The sequence below is a fragment of the Cuculus canorus genome, chromosome 16 (assembly GCF_017976375.1).
Source record: "Cuculus canorus isolate bCucCan1 chromosome 16, bCucCan1.pri, whole genome shotgun sequence".
Taxonomy (NCBI): Eukaryota; Metazoa; Chordata; class Aves; order Cuculiformes; family Cuculidae; genus Cuculus; species Cuculus canorus.
In genome coordinates, this window is record NC_071416.1 from 4,041,219 (window position 1) to 4,058,371 (window position 17,153).

Here is a 17,153-nt window from a genome sequence, read left to right on the forward strand (position 1 = left end):
CACCATGGGTGCCCGCACCCCAACCCCCTCACCTGAGTACCTGGCCCTATCCTGCCTTTTCCCACACCCTGTGGGTGCTGGTCTCCAGCAGCACCTCCAGAAAGCATTACCCTGTTCTTCCCCAGTTGCTGGGTGCAGTAATTAAAATGCAATTAATCTGTTGTGAAGGGGCAGTGGGTAAAGCTCTGTCCTGGGGACACTGCGTATAGGCTACATTGGGCACGGTGTCACCCCTGTCCTGGTGCTGTGGGGCCACAGTGGGCAAAAGGGGATGGGTTTGGGGGTAGAGGGAGGGTGACCTGGCTGATGCCAGGAGAGGGGATGTGGAAAACAACTTGTTGGAGGAGTAGGGAATAGCAGCCCCTGCCCAGCTCTGGTGGGCACTGCCAACCCCTCTCCCGGCTCAGGCAACTGAATCACAAATGCTCCCTCCTGGGGATGGGGCAAGGACAGAGCCTGGCCCCGTTCCCATGTGGGACCCCTCTTTTGAACACCCAATTATTTACCTGATTATTGGTAACTGCTCCTTTTCCAAACCAAAAAGCCACAGTCCTGGGGCAGCAGAGGTGGCTGAGCCCACGGCTCAGGCAGCAGTGAAACCCCGGCTCTGTCAGCCAAACGCTGTGTTGCCCCATAAGAGCCACAGGTGAGGGGACCAGGGAGGTGCCGGGGCCACCAGAAAGGGCTGAGCTGCACCACGGTAGGCATCCACTAACGCCAGAGCTGCCGCAGGCACGAGGTTTGGGCTCAGCTGGCTCTGGTGGACACAAACAGCCACCCTGGTCTGATGTGGGGTTTGACCCCCGATTTTGGATTTTTAATCACTGAATTAGTATTCTCAAATGGCTGAAGACTGCGCAGTGGGCACCCTTGAGCAGCTGGGGGGGCACAGGGTTGGCACCACAAGCCCCTTGCAGGCTGTTCTATGCTCAAAAAAGAACATACTTAAACATGAAGCTCCCCAAATCCCAAATTACCAAGCAAGGGGCTGAACGCCGGCTCCACCCGCACTTGCTCTCAGGCTTCGCTTTGCCCCCAGCACCACAGAGGATGCAGTTTTTGGCCTGGCAGCGCCACTGCTGCAACCCCGGTTCCTTCTGCAAGAGGTGTGGGAGCTGCATGATGAATATAGTCTTTTATTGACTACTTTTGAGTAGAACAAACTAAATACATCTGTAACAGCTGGGGTTCCTTTATACAGTACATTAAATAAGTTATGCACAGGAATGAAGTAACAAATTTCTATTACAGAATTAAATGTCAACCAAAAAAATATAGAAACCTTACCCCAACGGCGTCCCATGTCCGAGTTTCACATTTATCATTCCATGGTAGGAAAACAAAAAGAAGCAATCTTGTTCTAATCATGATTGTTAGTATTTCGGTCATTTACACTGGGGTTAATTTTAGTACACAGCCATCAAAGTTGCATGAGAATTATGGAAGACAACCTATTTACAAGCAATTCCTTTCCAGCCTCCTCTTTCCCCGCCCGCTGACCCACAGTGTTTGGTCAGGATTGGGATGTCACAACCTGACTTTATTTACCTGAGGCAGCTCCGACTGCGCACATGTCCCCATATAGCAGGGAAGCCCTTCAGCTCCCAGGAGAGGAGTGGGGATGCCAGGGCAGCCCTGAGCGTTGGCTGATGCTCCAAACTCCTCCGTGCTGCAGCCCTGGGTGCAGAGCAAGAGCTTTGGCTTTGCTGCAGAGGTGCTGAGAGCTGCTTCCCAGGGCTGCTGCAGTTTGAGGCTCACCCTGCTGCCTCCAGCACTCTTGGGGTACAAATCCCTGAGCTGGGGGATGCTATTCCTGGGTTGCAGCCGCACAGCACCGTCCTGCTGGCTCCTGGGAGCCGTGGCTGCAACTCAGACTCTGTACAGCCAGCAGCGCTGGGGTGGTCCCAGGTGCCACAGCGAGTTGTCCTCAACACCAGGTGGCTTTTCTTGCAAAATAAAATGGGAACCATCCATCCTATCCCACCACAGCAGCTTCCAAATGAGCCTTCCCTAAGGAAAAGCTGGTTCAGCGCACCGCTCGTTTATCCCAGGGCAGCCGGCTCACTGCTGCCAGCCCAGTGAGGATCCATTACATCTCTATTATTCGCCTCCAATTGGAAAAGTGATCAAACATAATTTGGGAATTACTCGCCTCATTGGGCTCCAGCCCAGCAATCACACAAAACCCGTCATGGAAACACGGCTTTTCTGAATGGATGGGTTCCTACAGCCTGTTTGCAGCGTGGGAAAGCGGTGGGGCTCCCCAGAGGGCCTGTGCCCACCTCTCCCAGGGGCTGCGCTTCCGACGATCCATGAAGCAGCCAAGGATGAGCCCTGCTGCATCTGGAACAGCTCTTCTGTGGGGTTTGCACTGCCCTACATCCTTCTGTGAAGGCCACAGCAGGGCCTCTCCAAGCGATGATCTCCCCAGGCTGACCAAGGCAGCCCCGCAAGACCTTGCTCTCCTCTCAGCCTGCCCTTTGGGATGGTCTCCAAGGGCTGGATGCTGGTGGCTGAGCATCCCTGGGCAGCTCTGGGCAAAGGAGCGCAGCCAGCATCGGAGCAGCACCACCGGAGCACCCCGGGGCTGGGGGAGAGGGCGAGAACCGACATCAGCCACAGGGTCCTGTGTTCATTTTAACAGTGGAGAGCACGGACTGGGACCCACGGCATTGCATGAAGATCTTTGTGGGCAAAATCAACGGCAGCAACTCCCAAACCAACCACTGCCATGCAGTGAAAAACTCACTTTCTGTATAGCAATGTAATGGTAGCCAAGTGCAAAGGGCAAGAACCACCCGCACCCAATCTGGATCTGCTCCATGCTTCCCCTGGGAAAGATCTCACCGAGGGTAACGGGCAACTCGCGACTGGTCACAGAATGGGATTAAATCCAGACCCCCCAGCAGTGACCGGGCTTCCCCGGTACTGACATTTGGTTTAGAGCAGACAAATTCCCTCCTCCCTCTCTGCAGTTGTCAGCTGCCGACCTGCAGGCAGCAAGAAAGAAGAGGGCTCAGCTTTTGCCATTGCACTGGAGGATGAGGTGCTCCTGCTGGGAAATTGGCTCTGGTCTGTTCACAGCAACAACCAGCCAGCACAGCCGTCTGAGACATCACTGCCTGGGAGCAAGGAAAAAAATAGATGCATATCATGGAAGAAAGGGAGCTGAGGGAGGTGGCAGCTCAGACACACCAGGAAAGGAGCTGGAGCATATTTGACCCACGAGGATGGGTCTCAGCATCTCCTGTGTGTGCTGCCTGCGCTCTCCACTGAGTCCAGGTCCTCCCGAGCGAGCGTCCAGCTTCCTCCAGGTCCCGAACGATGCTCTGGTTCCCCGTGCAGAGACAGGCATGGCCCCAGTTCTTCCTGAGCCACAAAAGAAACAAGGCAGGATGAGATAGCAAAGCCCGAGTGTCGGCGCTGCGAGGAGCTGGTGCCAAGTGTCCATGTGTCAAGTGATAAAATGCCGTGGGGGTTTTTTGGCTTAAAAAAAACCCAGGGAACCCAATCAAACGGACTGAACTGAAACTTCCCCTTTAGAGCCCATTCGTATCTATTGCTGTCACGGATGCCGGTGTGGAGGAGCGCGAGGTGGTTGCTGAAGTCTTCTCAAGGGCTGGGCTGGGGACACCGTCGAGGCTCTTGGTGGCTGCTGAGCGGCCCATGGGCAGAGCCAGTGGCTTGCTCTGGCCGTGCAGGCTTTGGCCGCAGATTCGGTGGTGCCTCTCCCAGTCCTTGTGCTGGCAGAAGGAGCCGCAGTACCGGGCGATGTTGCAGCCGCTGCACGTCTCGCTGGCTTTGCGACCGCAGTTCCAGCAACTCTGCAAGACCAAAATGCCACACTTGAACACGAGGTTAGCTTCCAAGAGCTGTAGGACTGTACTGAGTCAACAGCTCTGAGGGGACCGTGCACTGCCCTCTGGCCTAGATTTAGTGGTAATAAAATGAGCAATCCATTAATTCCCGCTCTTTCACAGCCTTTTGTTGGGGGTGCTGACCCCTACACTGCTGCTCTGCCCAAACCCGCCTGCCAGACTGCACCGCTCCCCTAGATCCACCCAAATGCACAGAGGAAGCAGCAGGCAAGGGCTGAAAAACACGCTGCAGATGCTGCCATTCCGTCTTTTTATTTCCTGTTTTAAGCGGCTCTGTTTTGGTATCGCTTCCAGCCAAGTGCTCTCTGCAGGGATTACCGCGTGCTGCACAGGCACCATTTGCTTTGCACCCTGCCTCGCTGCACAAGAGGTCGGAGCAGGCTAATTTGGATGAGAAAAAAGCTCATTTGAAAGCCTCCCAGCCAGGTGGAAGCACTGCCAGAGCCCGAACTTCAATCTGGAAGCAGAGCAAAGCCCCTCTGGCCGCTCGGAGAGGCGTCAGCTGGTGGCCTTACGGCGTGCCACCGCTTCCGTACGAGCGCGGGGGCAAGGGGCCAGCGCCGGGAGCTGCGGCTGCAGCTGCTCCGAGATGGGGAGCGGGTGGATTAGCTTCCCTGCAGCTGGACTCACGCGTTAGCAATGGCGTGCTGGGGAAGGCAAGTTCAGCTGCAGAAAAACAGCCTCTGCCTGAGTGTGTCTGCCTCAAATCCTGCCCCATAGGGCACCTTTCGCTTCTGTGGCCATAAGCAAAAAGCTGTCAGAGCAGGAAAATAGTCTGGTGGGAGATGCTGACCTGTATCAGACAGCCCTGGTGCAGGGAAAGGCAGTGAGATTCCCCACTCCCAGGGTCCATACCAGAGCCACCAGTTCCCAGCCATGATTTATGGGCTGGCGGTGAAGCGCCATAGCAAGCTGGTGGGGAGCGAGCTGCTCCAGAGCCAGCAGGTCCTCGAGGCTGCTCTGTCTCAAGAGAGAATCATAGAATCCCAGAATGGTTTTGGTTGGAAAAGACCTTTAGAATCATAGAACAGTTTGGGTTGTAACGGACCTTAAAGATCATCCAGTTCCAACACCCCTGCCACGGCAGGGACACCTCCCACTGGGTTTGGTTGCTAAAAGCCTCATCCAACCTGGCCTGGAACACCTCCAGGGATGGGGCAGCCACAGCTTCCCTGGGCAACCTGGGCCAGGGCCTCACCACTCTCATCATGAAGAAATTCTTCCTAATGTCCAGTCTAAATTTGCCCCTCTCCAGTTTATACCCATTGCCTCTAGTCCTGTCACTACAAGCCCGTGTGAACAGTCCCTCTCTAAGATCATTTAAGACCATTGAGTCCAAGCATCGATCCAGTCCTGCTAAGCCTACCACCAGGCCATGTCCCCAAAGGACAGAAGCAGAACTCATGACCAAAAAACACCCCCAGTGAAGCCTACATTTACTCTTGGAAAACTGGGTCACTGCTTTACAGCTGTTTACACTTCAAGGGGTGCTTTCAAACTGTTTCAAAGGTTACACACTGTGCCACAATACGTGGTGGCTTTTCAATGTGGCCTTTAGAGAAGAGCTCTGCGTGCTGAAGAAACAAGGCCTGACCGGCCAGGGATGCTCGGCCGCTCCCCAGGACAGCCAGAGGAGGAGGACTGGCTCCTCTATTCCCCTGTGGAGAAATCATCACTTGTCTCATTTCTCCCCTGGCTTCCTGAGCAGTTCCACCCACTCTCATCATGTTCTCACTGACTGGTGCACTCGCCCTTCAGTGATTCCATCAGGAAACAGCACAGGCATCCTTTTCTGGAAGAGCACCCAATATTTATGTAGTTCCTACCGTGCTCGGGGACCCCAGCACCACACCTGCCCAAATCCTGGCCAGCAGCGTGGATGGAAACCCCCTAGGGAGGAGCGGAATGGATTTGCTGCCTGCTCAGTTCCAGCAGACGTTAACTCAGATTTGTGCTCGGCAGAAACAAAATCTCTACTCTTGCATCCACGGAGAGGAATTCAAGTAAGAAGCGCACAAGTGGATGCTATGTAGCAGGGCAGGAACTGGCCATGCAATTCTCCTTGTCTAGTCCAGCTGAGATCTCCAACACTCAATGGAACAAGCTTCCAGTGAAACAACAGGGAAGGTAATGAATGAAGAGTAGGAAGAGGGACCCTTTCAGGGGGTGGTGCTGGCTATGACAGATGAAGAGCCAACCCTTCTTTTCCAACCTACAAACATCTCATGAGGTGCTATGAGGGACAGCCACCTCACACAGGTGCTTCCCACGATCCCTATATCATGATTCCCATGATACCCAGTTTCTGGAGGTGAGGCGACCACATGCTGCTCCAGTCCCTGGTTCGGGAGCCAGTGAAACAGCAACATCCAAAGCAATGGATACGCACCAGGCTAGTCTGCACCAACACAGGGTGGGGCAGAGACCACGACCTATATGTAGCTTCACCAGCAGCTACCCTGCACTATTTCAAAGCCCACAAACAGCAATTCCTTATCAAAAATGTCACAACAGCAAATTTCTGAGCTAAACTGAGGGCTGCATCTACCTGTATCCATGTCCCTTTACTTCCACACCGCCCTGAATCCCAAGAAATCCCTGGTTGTTACGCTGAGTCCAGCTCATGGTGCCCAGTGGTGCCTTCACATGGCTGCTACACCCACACGGGGGCCACAGACACCATTTAGGCAGATTCCCCTGTCAGCCAAACCAAAAGCAAAAGGGGTTTTAATGGACCCAGTGCGTGTCTTTAGTTATTGATTGCAAGGAGACATCTAAAAGGAGAAGGGAGAGGAATGTGCAGGCTCTGGGTCACTGCTGGGCAGCACCAGGACTTCGTGAGTCTTTGGAAGTATCTTCCTAGGATGTCCCCTGCCATCTTACCTCTGTAGACTCCTCCTGTTCGTTTATCACTAAGAAAGCATCCTCGGTGGCCTGGCGCTTGGCATCCGCGATGGTCTGCTCCATCCGAGCCCTCTCAGAGGCAATCATCTCAAACGCTTTCTGCTCGGCCTCTGCCACTGCTTTCTGCACCTCCGACATGGCCTGGCGCTTCACCTCGTTCACAGCTTCTTCTGGAAAAAAAGAACAGCTTCACTCACCCACCCGAGAAGCAGAGACAGCCTCTGGGACATGCTGGGATGCAGTAGTGTGCTCCCTGCAGCTGGGATGCCTGCAGGTTCCTGCTCAGCGCCAGCATCATAACCAGAACAAACCCAGGCTCAGCCCTACAAAATCCTCACTGGCATCGTACAGAACGAACAGAGCCCTTCAGAAAACCCAAGATGGGGGCATCGGTAGCCAGATGTGGACATCCCTGGCCATTCCTGCAGCTGGGCTTCTCCTACTTCCGCAGAGCAAGTCTGCAGCATCTGTGTTTACTTCAGCCGATCCGACAGAATCCCTTGCTGAGGTCACTAGCAAATACTTACCAGCTTTTTTCCATATCTCTTCCGTGACGTAGCCCGTTCCTGACCTGCTGCTGAACTCCCGCAATGAATCTGTTGGAATAAAGGACACAAGGAAGGGTTGGCAAAGCCTCTTTCTCACCCAACTGCTGCTTAAATACCCAGCGGTACCTCTGTACATGGTGGGGCAGGGTAGAATTAACCAGCTAAAACTCAAAGCAGAGGATTCTTACAATTAAAGCCATTCATCAAACACTCAAGATGATAAATTACAAAGTTTAATTAGTGCCTTGCATAATTTATGACACTGTGTAACCCATTTCCATCTCCTGGTACTCTACAACAACAGGCAATGCTTACAAATACGTGCCAGCCAAAATTCACATTGTCCAGCCACTTTGAACACCTATCTACAGGCCCAGCAGTCTACATTAAACCCAGCACTTTCCACTTTAAGGGTCAATTTGAAGACTTGAACTGATGGACAGGCTGTGGTGGAGTTTCCTTCCCTGTAGGTGTTCAAAGAACATCTAGCCATGGCACTTCAGAACATGGTTTAGCAGGCATGGTGGGGTTGGGCTGACGGTTGGACTAGATGATCCTAGAGGTCTTTTCCAACCTTCAGGATTCTATGATTCTGTAATTCCTGCAAGACCCCGTACGGCAAGGTTTATACGCTCCTCAGCACCCATCAGCCTATGAAAACCTGATGAGACCAAACAAGATGGTCACCCCAGGACCTAAACACACACCATGGTCACAGAGGAAAGCCTTTCAGAAGCCTTCTCCTGTGCTTTCTGCATCCTTCTTTTTTTAAGGCTTCAGAGTAACTTTCTGAAGGGTCAACCCAAAAACTGATGTCAAAGGCTGCTGGGAGCAGTCCAGGAGGGCGCTGAGGTTCTTTAGCTTGCACACCTGGGGATACTTCCTGACGTTTAACTGCACCTTCTCACAACAGTGATGGAGCTTGAAACCTCACCCTAGGTCCCACGAGGGCAGAAAGCATCAACTCTCCCAATTTATAAATAAAATATTAAATTACATCACCTTTAACACAGGGCTGTAAGTATATTAGTTGTCATAATATAAAATACAGAGGTCTAAATGCTGGCAGTGCTCACCAGGAGTTCCCACATGCCCTGTGGGCTCACCACATGCTACTCTGCGGCTATAGCTGGTGCCATGGGCACCTGGTTTCTGAGAAACCTGGATTAATACATTCTCTTTTAATTCCTTCTGCTTGTGTGCTTGTTATTGTTCCCCCAGGAAATACTCATTCTTGCTGTCCGTGAACTATCAAAACTTGTTGAATTGCAGCTAAACGTGGGCTGGGCTCTGGTCTGGTGTTTTTTTTTGACATGCAGGAGGACTCACTCTTTACTTGGTATACAAACAAAGTATGTGCCAAATATGTACCAAATAAAGACAAAAATATGTACCAAATTGAGACTTTTGACATCTATATTCTTATTGTTAGAAAATATAAATTTTTTATTATCAAATAATCAGGGTTTTTTTCAACATTTGATTTCCAGTATATTTGTTTGGGTAGAAATAAGAATTACACCCAAATGCATAAAACCAGCATTTTAGAGTTGTTTTCTTGTACAAGCTCAAAATCCTTGCATAGTGGAGGGGAAAAGTAGTCAGTTTTAATAAAGTAAAAGTGACTCACGATACAAAAATAGAATTAATAACTCAGGTAGCAGCTCCTACAGCAGTCTTCGGTATTTTTAGAAATAGAAGACCTCGTCATTTGAAATCCTTTAGGTGACACGGACTGGGAGGGGACGAGGAGTGGAACCAGCCACCTCTCCTGCCTTTTCACCCTCTGGTTTTTCAGGTCTGAATGAACTTGGCTCGGTTTGGTCAGCACGCATGGCTTGCTGAGGTTTAGCAGTGGACAGGTACAGTTGGACTCGACGATCTCAAAGGTCTTTTCCAACCTAGTGATTCTAAAATGCTCTCTTTCTCCAGCAGCAGCTGAAGGGGCTGCTGCCGCCCTTCCAATGCCAGCAGCTGCTGCTTCCAGGAGCTCATCCAGGAACACCCATGTCTCCAAGGACTCTGCTCTCTTCAATGCTTTGAGAACAGTTACGCACTGCTTAAGTATTTCATTTCTATTATAATTTGCATACATTATCATCACTTTGTCATAATTAGACACCTACTTAGAAAGGTCCTCCTGGTGGAGCCCACCCGCCCCTCGCTTACCGCTGCCGATGGAGTCGGAGCTGCTGGGGCTGTGCTGCCTGGAGATGAGCTCGCTGCCTGCCTTCCGCGGCTCGGCTGTCTCGCTGCACCTCCTCTTCCAATAGTTAAGCTCTTCCCGGTCGGCCTCCTGACAGCGCCGCAGCACAGCCATCGAGCGCCGGGTTTTCTCCACCATCTCCATGATGCAGTTCAGCGCCTGCAGGGAGGAACATGGTTTAAGTCTTGCTGCCCGCTCATGAGGTCATCTCCTGAACTTCTCATGGAACTACCACAAGGTCCATCCCAGGGAGATGAAACATGAGCATGGTATTTTGGATGATGCAGTACTCAAACAGGTGGGTAAGACTGCGTCCCATACCCAAGCACACAGCAGCGATGCTGAGCAGTACCAGCTGGGGTCACACACACACCATAGTCACCATAGGAGGTTTTTAGGGCCAGGCTTCTAATGGGGCAGGTGAAAAACCCCACTTTCCTATGGGAACGAGATGCCCACACAACAGCCCTGTGATCCCGCTCTCTGTAGTCACATCCCAGCTCGCAAATATTCAGCTACCGAGCCTCTACTCCACACAAAACCCCTGCCAAAAATCAGCTTTAAAGCCTAACCAAGCATGGAATGTCTCTGCATTTGTGATCAAAGTCGAATTTCAATCCCATCCCTTTGGGAGAAACACTGCCTGGATAAGCGCAGAGGGAAAAACCAAACCGCAGGGTCTGCCAGAAGTACCAGGTGCTGTGTTGGTACCTAGATGAGGCTGGCAGTTCAAAAAGTCTTTTAAGAAATAATGCCGGCTTTACTTATTCTGTAAACTCTTGGTGGTACAGCGCTGGCCTGGGCTGCTGCAGAAAAGACGCGTGCGGGGCCGAGGATGGACCTGGCCACTTGGGCAGCCAGGGCGACACATGGTCCTGCTCTGCAGAAGCTCCTCAGCTCCAGACACATCACCCAGAGTGGTTTTGGCTTCCATTGACCATGGTCAGAGAAAACTTGTCAGGAAAGCACTACTGCTCCTATCCACCCTTCCCAGCCACCCTCCTCCTTCTTGTGATGGCCTGTTCTTCTACAAGCTGGTAGGAAAGTCCGGATGTGGCATCAACAACAAGAAAACGAGGCACTGGAATAGGATGCCCAGCGAGGTCATGGCTGCCCCCTCCATGGAAGTGTTCAAGGCCAGGTTGGATGGGACCTTGGGCAGCCTTAGCTAGAGAGACGTGTCCCTGCCCACGGCAGGGGGGTTGGAACTAGATGGGCTTTGAGGTCCCTTCCAACCCAAACCATTCTAAGATTCTGTGATTCTACGAAAATAACAAATCAGGAGCATGCAGAGTACTGGGTTACTGCATCCCACAGAGCTTCCCCCACCTCCTGCCATTCCTTACGTGATCGAGATGCTTCCACTCGTCGGCCCACTCTCTCTCCGTTAAGCGGTGGTCCACCAGCTCATCCTGGTATCCTCCATTCAACCCTGCCACAAACCACAGCCAGAGGAGTGATTAGATGGACTGAGTGCTTCCAGTGCTGGCGAGGGAAGGTGATCCCAAAGCAATAATAGAAGTATTTCCAGCAACGTACAACTGGGACTTAAAAACTTGTCTCAAGGAGATGGCTCTACAGGAGCAATTCCTCATCAGTGCTTTTATCTTGTTGGTGTCACTGTCTTGGAAGAGCTACAATCCACTCATGGGTCTGGATCTGACCTGCCTGGGGAGCTGGTGCCCTTATTAAAAACCCACAGGAGCTCAGAGCTTGTGAATCACCTGCCCTGGTGGAAACATCTCGTGCACTTCCCACACAGCCTGGGGAAGAAACGGAGCAGGGAGTCGAGCTCTGCTCTCCTGCTTTAGTGATCTTGGAAAAGTTAACTTCTATTTCCCTGTTCTTGCCTGCTGGGTTGGCTGGACTCAACTCACACACTGGGTCCTTCCTCCTCATCCTCGATGGCTCCAGCCTTTACACGCTCATAGGGAAATACAAACTCTAAATCTTTCTGGTTTTAACCTCCCACAGTCAGTTGTTTTCTCTGAATTCCCTGCAAAAACTCAAAGGACATGACCAGCATGGGTGCCAGTGGTCAAGCAGGGACCAACGCTGAAGTTCAACTGGTGGATTTCCCAGCTTCTACAATTAAAAGCCTTCCAGGCTTAGAAGTGAGCCTGTGAGAACCTCATGAGGTTCAACAAGGCTGAGTGCAAGGTCCTACACCTGGGTCGCAGCAATCTCTGTTTTCAGTACATGATGGGGGATGACAGGATTGAGAGCTGCCCTGCAGAGAAGGACTTGGGGTGCTGGTCGATGAGAAGCTCAACATGAGCTGACAAAGTGCTCTCGCAGCCCAGAAGGCCAACCATGTCCTGGGCTGCATCCAAAGCAGCGTGGCCAGCAGGGCGAGGGAGGGGATTCTGCCTCTCTGTTCCTCTCTTGTGAGATCTCATCTGGAGTATTGTATCCAGTTCTGAAATCCTCAACATAAGAAGGACACGGAGCTGTTGGAATGGGTCCATAGGAGGCTACAAATATGATCAGAGGGCTGGAGCACCTTCCATATGAGGACAGGCTGAGAGAGTTGGGGTTGTTCAGTCTGGAGAAGAGAAGGCTCAGAGGTGATCTTAGAGTGACCTTCCAGTACCTGAAGGGGCTACAAGAAAGCTGGGGAGGGACTGTTCACAAAGGCTTGTGGTGATAGGACAAGGGGCAATGGCTGTAAACTGGAGAGGGGCAGATTTAGACGGGACATAAGGAAGAATTTCTTCACCGTGAGAGTGGCGAGGCCCTGGCCCAGGTTGCCCAGGGAAGCTGTGTCTGCTCCATTCTTGGAGGTGTTCAAGGCCAGGTTGGATGGGGCCTTGGGCAGCCGGAGCCAGTGGGATATCCCTGCCCATGGCAGAAGGGCTGGAACTAGATGATCTTTAAGGTCCCTTCAAACCCAAACCATTCCATGATTCTACGATTCTATGACTCTTTCTCACCAAGACTGCTGTGCCTGTCCCGAATCTCCCTGTGTTCCAACATCTTGCTGGGGTCCCTGTAGAGATGGGAGGTGGCGATATCTTCCAAAGTGTAGTGCTGGAGGGGCGGCGGAGTGGGGTGGAACTGCCCACTGGGGTTCATCAGGGGGATTGTCAGGGCAGGGCTGTGTCGGGGCGCAGGGCTGATGGTGCACACCCTCTTGGCCGGAGGCTCCGTCAGCAGCGTCTCCCTCTCAAAGCTGCTGTCTTCCCTTCTGCAACCACACCACAGAGAAAGGTATTCGTTAGCACCGCATAAATGTACTCAGAAAGATGCAGATTTTGAATCAGCAGAGTTTGGGCTGCAAAGATTTTCCAGGGGAGTAAAGGCAGAAAGCCAAAACAAACCTGCTCAGCTTGTGAGCAAATCCACACATTGACCCTGTTGAAGAAAAAGTTCATGCTGCCCCAAGTGTTGTGATTCATCTTTCCAAGCGTGACCAAATTAACATTTCACAGTTTTTATACATTTAAGGCAGGCTCCGTGTGATCACACAACAACTTTTTACTTGGAATCAAAAGTGGTGAAAATGAACCGCATCACTCCCAGCCCTGACAGCGTCTCTGCTCGCTGCCCAGGGAGGTGGAGAACCGCTCAGCTCTCCAGCTCTGGCTTTTCCGAGCTGCGCCAACAGTCCCTCTGGGATAGAACCTGCCTGGAAGAGCAGCCCAGCCTGAATTTGCAGGGCAGGAAGAGCAGTCAGCGATGTCTTATTAAGAGCCAGAATCAGGAGCTTAAGATCCTATGGTTTAGCCCTGGATGCTGCTTGAAACTTTCATAGCAGCAAAGTTGAAACAAAAGCCACAGGAACTTGAGACACGGGTTCTAGAAAGGAGGTTGTAGTAGGGTGGGTGTTGGTCTCTTCTCCCAAGTAAGAAGCGATAGGATGAAAGGAAATCGCCTCAAGTTGTGCCAGGGGAGGTTTAGACTGGATATTAGGAAAAATTTCTTTACTGGCAGAGTGGTGAAGCACTGGAACCCGTTGTTCAGGGAATTTGTGGAGTCTCCACCCCTGAAGGTGTTAAAAACATGTGTGGATGTGGCACTTTGGGGCACGGTTTAGTGGGCACGGCGGTGTTGGGCTGATGGTTGGAGTGGTTGTGCTCGGAGGTCTTTTTCCACCTTAACGATTCTATGAACTTAGGAGAGCAATAAAAGCTGGTTTTACCTGTCTGGACTGTGCCTCTTCCCATTCCCATTGACCTCGATCAGCAGCTCAGAGGAGTCAGCAGGGGAGGTGGTGTTGGTGTTCAGGAGGATGTGCTCGTGCTGGGCCAGGTACTGGGAAGGCGTCTGCTTGGCCGCTCGGGCGCAGTGCAGCAGCTCTCTCTGCAGCAGCGGGAGGTTGGCCTGGAAAACAAACACGGCTCTGGTTTACACAGGCTGTGGCAGGTGGTTCCAGACATTCCCAGAGGGTTTGCTCTGCACATGGAATACCTCAGAGCAATAACAACTTGAGCCTGTGGCCCCTCCTCAGCATCCTCTGGCTCCCAGTGTTAGATTTACCCGGGTTTTCTCAAGAGCAGAGGACAGTCTGGCATTGGTGCACCCAAAAACTGAGTGCAACGGAAAGTGCTCCACATTTCCAGCCTGTAACCGCCCCAGACACGCTCCGTATGCCAATACTTCAAATATTCTAGCTCTGAACATTTGGAAACAAGATTATAGGATCAGAAGCTGCCGACTGAAGCTTGGTTTGTCTCCTTTATCCCTAACACACACGGCACTCGTTAGAATGTTAAGCTTTGCACAAGCCAGTCCCACGCGGCCACTGCCACAGTCTGTGCAGTCTGTTTTGGACTTTAACAAAATTGCTGTGGCGCTTGAAACGCAAGCTTTCCCAGCAACGAGGCGCTGCCAAGCAGCACAGCCCGGCACACGGAGCATCAGCAAAACCCTGTCACCTTCAGAAAGGGGATCACGAACGGCCGGAGAGGGAAGTTTGTTGCCTCTTGCAGCTTGCAGTGAAATTCCTCAATTGTCACTGTTGAGTTCTGAGAAAAGAAATGAAGACATGAAACAATATGTTCTCATTTTTAGATGTGCGACAAAAAGCTCCAAACAAACAGAACTGGAAGGGAGACTGCATCTGCCATGACAGGGCTGACAATGTTTGCATCGCATCCTGCCTAAAGTAGCCAAAAAGACTCAGGCCAATGGAGAAGAAATGCTGCACTAGGCGAGTGGTGAACGCTGCACACAGCTGGGCACTGCCTGGCCCAGCATCCTCTCAGCTCTGGGGCCGGGAGGCACAAATTGGCTCTAGGAGGCAGCAGGACCCAGCTGGCATTTCCTGCACCCTTTCCAGGTGGCCTGGAACAGGCTGTGAGGAGCCAGGTAGCGATTCCAGCTTGCACACTTTCCTCTCCTTCTCCCTCCCTTTCAGCTCATCTCATCTAATCGTACACAAAGTCTCTGTCAGCCTGCTGCTCCCCTCACCAGCACAGTGCTTCTCCCTTGCATCCCTGTGGCTGCTCAGGCTGGACAAGCAGCATTTGATAACCTACATATAAAAGTTTTTCCCTGCAGCAATTACTGCAGTGGTGAGAATGACAGTCAGAGGAACCCAGACAGCTTATCATTTCCTTCTCCAAAGGGTAAATTAAGCTACAATCTAAGGAAAGAGATGTTTCTGCCTTCTTCAGCAGGAGCAGCATTTTGCATCCAGCGCTGTGAAGCCCCTGAGGCCATGGACAGACTCACGTTCGCTCTGCCCACACCAACCTTGGAAGCAGAAATACTCCAGGCTGCTGCAGTCTTGTGTGCTGAGCCTCAAAAGAATCGTGCCAGAAAACAAAGATCAGCTCAAGAATGGGGCTGAGCACCACTTAGGACCATAGCGGGGCAGGCAGCGTGGAGCTGTGCCCCAGGGTCTCAGTCCAATGTCTGGGCTTGCACTGCATTCCTACCAGTTACTCTGTACACTTGCAGGCAGTAGATACAATACCATAATAAGACCTGTCTGTGTGGGCTTTGAAGGGTGTTTTCAGCTGTCTGTAACGGCTGAGCGCACGAGGGCACACATCCACTGCTTGCAAACGCACGCGCTGCCACCAGCCCTGGCTCTGGTGAGTCCCAGTGTAGGAATGCAGAAGGGCAGAAGATCATAGAATAGTTTGGGTTGGAAGGGACCTTAAAGCCCATCCAGTTCCAAGCCCCTGCCATGGGCAGGGACACCTCCCACTGGATCAGATTGCTCCAAGCCCCATCCAACCTAGCCTGGAACACCTCCAGGGATGGGGCATCCTTGACTTCTCTGGGCAACCTGGGTGAGGGCCTCCCCACCCTCACAGCAAAACATTTCTCCCTAAGACCTCATCTCAATCTTCCCTCATTCAGCTTAAAAGCATTCCCTTTTGTCCTATCCCTGCACTCCCCGATCAAGAGTCCCTTACAGCTTTCCTGGAGCCCCTTTCAGTCCTGGAAGCTGATCGAGGTCTCTCAGGAGCCTTCTCTTCTGCAGGCTGAACAATCCCAACTCTTTCAGCCTGTCCTTGTATAGGAGGTGCTCCAGCCTTCAGATTGCCTTTGTGGCCTCCTCTGGACTCGCTGTAACTGATCCCTGTCCCTCCTGTGCTGATTTTCTTCGGATTTCTCACATTTCTTTGTAAGGAAGCTGATCAGAGGTACCCTGATCCACAGCCGTGTCAGGCAATCATAAATCTACACAAGCCAGAAAACACTTCCCGAGTACAAAACTACAACCCCAACCTGTGTGGAATTGTGAACTGCGTGTAACTGAATTGTGTGAAAAGTTTCATTTACAAGAGGAAATGGAGAAATCCAGCAGAGTCTATGGCTTCCAGCGAGCCCAGAGCACCAAACCTGTGGCCTTTGTAGAAAAGCTTTGTCCAAATTCTTCCAGATTTCCTTAAGTTTAACTGCACACAAGCTCACGTCAAAGGCATTGGACAAATAGCTTTTTGAAACCCACCAAAGGGAAGCAAAAAAGAAGCCAGTAAATTTGCCAGAGAGCATAAACATTAGAGAGTCTTGCTCTGCCAACAGCTCAGGACACAAAGAGATAATATTGTGCCATGTGGGCACGTGCTGGATGCCGGGGTGGCATCGCCAAAGCGGTTCTTACCACTAATGCCAGAACGAGGGTCCGGACCTTCTCCCCAATCTCTGGAGAAATGTCGTTGCCGAACTGCTGCAGGGTGGTGAGGAAGCGTTTCAGTTTGCTGAGCTGCCGGGCACCGCACGTGGCCGGGAGCTGCTGGTTCGTCAGCGAGGAAGAAGAGGAGGAAGAAGGACCGTTGCTAAATCTCTGGGGTGGGGATGGTGCCCCGTTCAGTGTTGGGGGAGAGTGGTTTATTCCGTTGGGCACTGCAAAGGGGAGACAGAAGTGATACTGAGCATCAGACAGGAACATCCCTGAGGTCTGGTGTTTAAGAGGTCCCAGCTACCACCCAAGATTGTGCTGCTGCTGTTTAACTGGCCAGGACCAGAAAACGGGGCTATAGCCAGAGCAGAGCCCTCATTGCATGCTGGAGGGCACTCAGTGATGGAGCAGGTCACCGGCAACACGTGTGCCTTCTCCTCCACTTTCCCCCGAGCTCACGGGGATGCTGTGCAGCTCCCAGCACGCGAGACCCACAAGCCCAGCCAAGCCACCTGCAGGAGTTCTCCTTATGGGGGGCT

The 17,153-nt window shown here is 52.0% G+C and overlaps 1 protein-coding gene across 5 annotated transcripts in view; it reads right to left on the reverse strand.

Moving 5' to 3' along the window:
- Positions 1-225: 225 nt before the first annotated feature.
- Positions 226-17,153, reverse strand: part of CBFA2T2 (CBFA2/RUNX1 partner transcriptional co-repressor 2) — a 73,104-nt gene continuing 56,176 nt past the window's right edge. For 4 of the 5 annotated variants that reach the window (XM_054081570.1, XM_054081573.1, XM_054081574.1 and 1 more), the window contains 9 exons: positions 16,597-16,838; positions 14,414-14,503; positions 13,678-13,859; positions 12,470-12,723; positions 10,883-10,968; positions 9,500-9,695; positions 7,310-7,378; positions 6,762-6,952; positions 226-3,824 (listed from right to left, as the gene is read on the reverse strand). In XM_054081570.1, coding sequence (XP_053937545.1) covers positions 3,540-3,824; positions 6,762-6,952; positions 7,310-7,378; positions 9,500-9,695; positions 10,883-10,968; positions 12,470-12,723; positions 13,678-13,859; positions 14,414-14,503; positions 16,597-16,838 — 1,595 coding nt within the window. In that variant the 3' untranslated portion in view covers positions 226-3,539. The remainder of the gene's footprint in view (positions 3,825-6,761; positions 6,953-7,309; positions 7,379-9,499; positions 9,696-10,882; positions 10,969-12,469; positions 12,724-13,677; positions 13,860-14,413; positions 14,504-16,596; positions 16,839-17,153) is intronic. The other variant, XM_054081571.1, reaches the window with a different exon arrangement.